General features: G+C 48.6%; 1 protein-coding gene across 1 annotated transcript in view; it reads right to left on the bottom strand.

Moving 5' to 3' along the window:
- vat1 (vesicle amine transport 1) overlaps positions 1 to 5,761 on the bottom strand; it is a 36,835-nt gene extending 31,074 nt beyond the window's left edge. Inside the window, exon 1 of the mRNA XM_037087990.1 lies at positions 5,086 to 5,761. Coding sequence (XP_036943885.1) covers positions 5,086 to 5,502 — 417 coding nt within the window. The 5' untranslated portion in view covers positions 5,503 to 5,761. The remainder of the gene's footprint in view (positions 1 to 5,085) is intronic.
- Between the last annotated feature and the right edge of the window lie 239 nt (positions 5,762 to 6,000).

The following is a 6,000-nucleotide window of genomic DNA, read 5'->3' on the forward strand; positions in this document are numbered from 1 at the left end:
TTGCTCAAATATGTGAGTCTCAGTCAAGCAATTTCTATCTTCCAGAGCCCGACTGTGAGGAAGCTACCGGCGCCATTCAACGTGCAGCGCTCCACGATCACCATCTTGTCATTTTCTGTTCCCAAACTATCCTTATCAGAGCAGGATCCTCTGATTCAAAACTGTCTCTTTCCAGGAGGACAAGCCGAGGTATAAACGTACCCCCTGGCGCCCTCGCCGACCAATCAGGAGAGCCCGCTTGAGGGACACAGGAAACAGAGACGACGGCAGCATTATAACTCTCTTCCTGTTTTCTTCCTCCCCCCCTTATCCACCTCCCTCTCGACACCACTCTCCCCCCCACCCCGTTTCCATTCTCCTCACTTTTTCTCTTCCCTTCTTTCTCTTTCACTTCCTGACTCCTTTTTCCTCTTAACAACTTTAGAACATCTTCCTTCCCCTTCTCCAGTGCCTTGTCTCTTCCTGTCTGCGTCTCGCTCACGCCGCCTTCTTCGACGCTCCCCCCCCGTTTCTTCGTCCTCCCCGTCCGTCTCGTCCTGTCCTCACCGTCCTCCTTCTTTTTCTTCTGTGAGGAGCGTCCCATATCCCCCTCTTCCTCATCAGCGAGGCAGGACAATGGGGCCCATCTTCTCCCCTGGCCTCTCTCCACTCATCAGAGTCCCTGCCAGATTCTTCCCCATGGCTGAGCATAAGACAAGCTCTCTCCTCCTGGGAACAAACCCTCTCCACCAGGGCCTCTCTAATGGTCTGGAGGGAGCCATGTGCCTCGCTGTCTATCCACTCCAATTAGAGAGATCTCCCTCTCTCTTTCTTTTCAAACTTGCATCTTCCTGTCTGAGGCCGAGTCGTTCGGTTTATTTCCAAACTATACTTTCACTTTTTCACCATGGTTCTACTTCTCCTCCGTTCCCTTTGTTGCCCGAGCCGGTCCGCTCCCTCCCTCCCCATCTCCATCTGAGGTCCCCCCCCCCTTGTTTTATAGTATTCAGCTCATCAACCTCGCTGGTTTAATTGGGGGAACAGTGTGGCACAAATCGATACACTCTGTTACAGGAAAAACACACACAAATATGACTCATGCATCGCCTTCAAAATGCATCTACAGCTACTCTCCAGCGCCCACGTTGAGCATGTGAGTTACTGTCAGTCGCGCAGTATCTGGGTAGGAACACTCAAGGCCGAGCGAAAGGAGCCTTGTGACAGTTCTGTTACAACATCTTCACACTGTGACACACAGAGACACACGCACACACTTCTCGTATTTCCTCCCCTCGGCCCTCATGCCACCGCCGCATCAAACGTGGTCACAGTCGGGGTCAAGAGTGCTGGACCGCCGAACAAAGACACTTCCAGTTAGCTGTATGTGAATGGACCTAATCAGATGGTGATTCAATTTGGGGGTATGCGGGGCCTCCGAGTCAGCTGCTTCGTAGCTTTGAGCTTTGATGAGCTCAGCAAAAAAATTATCAGAGAAGGAAAATTTCTGTTCATGAGTCAGGTTGAGGCAAAAAAAAAAAAAAAAATGAAGGTTAGCACCCACATGCCCAGCATGGCTCCTGTAAATGTGATTAGAAGGAAACGTAATATCTGCCCGGTGTCAGCGTAGGTGTTATTGTGCTATAACACGGTGTGTATGATGTTAGGATAAAGGCCACGCCCTGCTCGGATGCAGCCAGATCTGTGACAGGAGGGTCTGCTTTTTGCACTTGAATGCACATCTGATTATGCAAATCAGGACATCATGCCAACAAACTACAATGATCCTTTCTCTTTTTCTCCGCAGCTCAATTCATATCAGAAGCCTTGACGCAACTTGAAACAATCTGACATTTGTAGCGTTTATCAAGAAAAAGCCACACCGAGGAGAACGATTGCAACAAAAAAAAAGAAGAGATTTTTAAACCAGCAGCTTGAGGCAAACTGTCAACAGGTCATGTACCGTAGAGAATGAAAGGAGGCTCTAAACGTTGTGATCAATGAAAAGGAAGTTTAGAGATGAAAGAGCAGGATGGGGAGGAAGATAGATGTCCCAAAAAGAAAGAAGAGAGGATGGGAGGGATTCACTGACAATATGATCGACAGAGGAAGGATCAAGCGATTATATAAAAGAGGGAGAGATAGACAGAAGGAGGGAAAGAGCGATGGAGGAAATACCAGAATGACAATGCGGGCCAGAGGGAGGTAATTGAGAACATATGGGTCAGAGCCTACCAAAACTCACCCAGGGAGAGCATGAAAAATACAAAAAAAGGAGGCCAGGAGAAAAAAAAGTGCTGATGTTTGGTGTCGGGGGAGCTAGTGATTTGCGATATTTCCCCTCTCCCCTCGCTTACTCACTGTTACACTTTTCCCCGCACTCCCTCTGAGGTCATTTCGGGTGAGGGCACTGTAGTCTTACTTCATTCGGCTCCATTGTCCCCTCAAGGGGAACTTGTTGAGATGCAATGCGAGGCATGCAGTGGTGGATGACAAATACATATAAAAACAGAAGAGCAGGCAGGCTGCAAAACAATATACAAGCCAAAACCGGAGCAGCTGGGAGGCAAAAATGGGGCAAGTGCTGCATTTATCTGCTTTGCAAATGCATAAACAGAATGGCGAGAGGTCGGGAGGCATTTTGATGGAGCGATGCAATGAGTTTTTGATTCCACAACTATCGACTGTTATTATTGTTCTTTAACCTGTTGTTCATTTTATCGATTAATCGATTGGCTGTTTGGTTGATAAATGTAAAAACAATGTTGATTAAAGCCCAGGATGAATCCCAAGTCTTTTATTTTGTCAGGAACCCAAATATATCTACTTAATTTGTCGATCTGATTTGTTAGAGAAACTAGAAAATATTACAATCTAAGAAAAGAAAACATGTTTTTCTACAATACCACCTCTTCTGTGTTACTCACGTTGGATTTAATAGAGTTCGGCACTACATCGAAATGTCACTCAGCTTCACTCAAAATCGATCACACTCAAGTTAACTGCTGATGTTTATGTTCCATTATCTAATTAAATGGCTTGAATGTGTGCATAGCCTTGTGTACACTATCAGACACACCCATTATCATATGTCTTTGTGTGCACGTGTGTGTGTGTGTTTGTGTGTGGCAGACAGTCAGAGCTGCAGTGAGTGATGAGCCCCCCCCCAAAAAAAATGATGTGCCATCGGGGTCAGCAAATTCCCGGTGAGTTAGTTGCCAAAAGATCTCAGAGATCTCCATCCATTAGGAAGATTGGCTCTTAATTCTATAACCTGAGGGCTGCGAGGGGATGTGGGAGTGTGAGGCCTTGATGACAAGCCCTGTGTGTGCGTGCGTGCGTGCGTGCGTGACCTTTAAATCCAATCTACATTACTGACAATGTGGAAAGAAGCAATGAAGTATCTTAGAAAACACAAGGCGGCTGATGTCTGGCTGACCCATCGCCGCTCGTTCCACTTCTCATCCATCTGCGCTGAGACCTGACAGACGTATGTGCCACTCCCAGCCAGATGCGCTGCTGCTGCTGCTGCTGCTGCTGCTGCTGCTGCTGCTGCACAGGCTTCACACGTGTGATCAGTGACAGATATTAAATGTCTGACAGTGAGGAGAATGTGCTCTTACAACAAATACCGTGAGTCACGGCTGGCTGGTTGTGAAGCGTTTTTTAATTATTTATTTATTTATTTGCTTGCTTTTGTAGTTTAATTGTCTCACAAAAGGCGTCAGCGTGGTGGTGTCATGAAGCCAGGAGACACAGAGACACACAGGCCTGTGACTCATCATGCAATGTTGAAAAAGCGACAAATAATTCACTTTTAATTCCCCGTGGCTGCAAATAAAAGATTTTTTTTCCTTCTCTTTTTCTTTATTGTGACAGGGTTTGAACTTTAATCCTGATGTATTGGTGACTGTAAATTTGTGCGCGCTGACAAAGGAGGCGAGCTGTCTGACGCGTCGCGCCTCGCCCTTTCTCTCTGCTCGGTGAGTCCGTGCGCCACCGTCTCTCCCGGTAACAAAAGGCGTCGGTGACTCCGGTCCACCGCCACCGGAGTCAAGTCAGCCGCACTAATAGCTGTGGCTTCTGGACATTGTCTACAAAATAAAGCGCCTTCTTCGTTAACATTGTGCAAGCAAAGCAGTGGAAGGGGTGGTGAATAGAACTGGGTCCAATGTGTGTGGGTTTTTTTCAACTGTTGCAGCCCGGTGCCACTGGAAACCCGTCGCCTCCACACACGTTTTGCACACGTTTTACGCACTCATCTTTCCTTTTTTAATTGTTGTTCTTTTTCGGGTTTTTTTTTTGCCTCCACAAAACTCTCTGACCAAAGCTTTAATTTTGAAGGCACATCACTCAGATTTCCGGTCGTATCCTCCCTCTCTTCTGTTCGGCTTGACGCAGCTCTCCGCGCCTTGGCACACATCAAAGCGCAGCGAGCAGCGTAGGTGCTGCCTGCACAAGGGCGGACTGGAAAGCATCGCGAGGATTTACATGCTTTTATTTAGACTTTTTAGGCTTAAGACAATAAGCACGCTGCTTATTCGAGCAGTGAGTCCATCTGCAGAGCAGGAGCAGCAACTGGTTTGGACTTGGAGTTGCTCAGTCTGAGTGCGCACAGAGAGGCAGCGCGTTTAGAGGAGCGGGGAGACAAGAGGGGCGACGCCTGCTGCTGCTGCTGCTGCTGGCCTCACTGTATTCAACTCGTGTCATTCACACACTTTTTTAGCCCCTTCTACAGATATGAAATACAACATGAGCACACAAACAGGCTTTTGAACACTGTCTCATTTTTACGCACGAGTGAATGAATGGCTGACAGCTCAAATACACAGAAACTACACGCCAAAATCTATTATAAACCTACCAGTGTGTTCATTTCCTAACCCTGAAGCTATAAACATTAAATGAATGAAGTGATAAAAGTGTTCATTCAGTGTGCAGCGCCTGTCTGAGCTCCCCGAGCAGCCAGCACAGCCTGACACGCCCATATCCAGATGTAGCTTCAGCACCAAAGAAACGGCCAAATATTCATCACTCGAACAATAAAACACACTCGCGGTAAAAAGAAAAAAAAAGAGACTTCAAGCGGAGAGAAACGTGTGTGCTTACTTTTCTGTCTGTCACTTCTTCCCCCACAGCCTCCACCACCCCGGAGCACTCCATTCCCGGGGTGACCGGCGGGGACGGCAGCCGGTCGTACAGCCCCTGCCGAGCCATCAGGTCTGCGAAGTTCAGCCCGCAAGCCTTCACCCGCACCATGACCTCGCCAGCCTTGAGCGCCGGCTTGCCCTTCTTCACCTGCAGCTTGACTTTATCATAGCCGCCGTAGCCGGTGAGCACCAGGGCGCGGTAGGTGAACGTCTCCTCCTCGGGGACCTTCTCGGTGGTCGCCGCTGCGTCGGCGGTGGCGGCGGCCGGAGGGGACTCAGTCTTGGGCGGCTCAGCTTTGGGCTCCTCGGCGGGTTTGGTCTCCTGCTTCTGGTCCACGGCGTTTTGCTGCTGGGCAGGTGCGTCTTCTCCAGACATTGTGCAGGGAGCTGTGAGACAGTGATGAGTCTAGAAAATGAAGATGCTGTTGTTCACTTGTTGTGCTTTTGTAGCCGTGGACGGGCTTGTTGGGGGTTTTTTTTCTGCTTGCTTTGCAAATAAAAGAAAAATGCAAGAGTCAGAGCTTCTTTTTTCAGCAAGGCTTGGATGGAGACACAAACCCCGACAGAGTGGGCTGCTGCTCAGTGGCCAGTGGCTGTCAACGCCGCGCTCTGACAGAGAGTGTGAGTGGGACGAGACAGAGGCAGGCTGGAAAACACGGAGAGCTGATAAAACCCAGGGATTGGCTTGTGTGATTGGATGGGTTCGGCTGTTGGGGAAGGGCTATAAGATAAGCCTATATTGCAACAAGCAGAGGGGTGATTTGCAAAAACGGTCATTATTGCTAAAAGGCAAAGAGCGCTGCAGCCAACCAGCGAAAATCTGTCGATTACTGCAAATCTACACACACGCACACACATACACTCAAGTTAAAGG

The sequence above is a fragment of the Acanthopagrus latus genome, chromosome 23 (assembly GCF_904848185.1).
Source record: "Acanthopagrus latus isolate v.2019 chromosome 23, fAcaLat1.1, whole genome shotgun sequence".
In the NCBI taxonomy this organism is placed as follows: Eukaryota; Metazoa; Chordata; class Actinopteri; order Spariformes; family Sparidae; genus Acanthopagrus; species Acanthopagrus latus.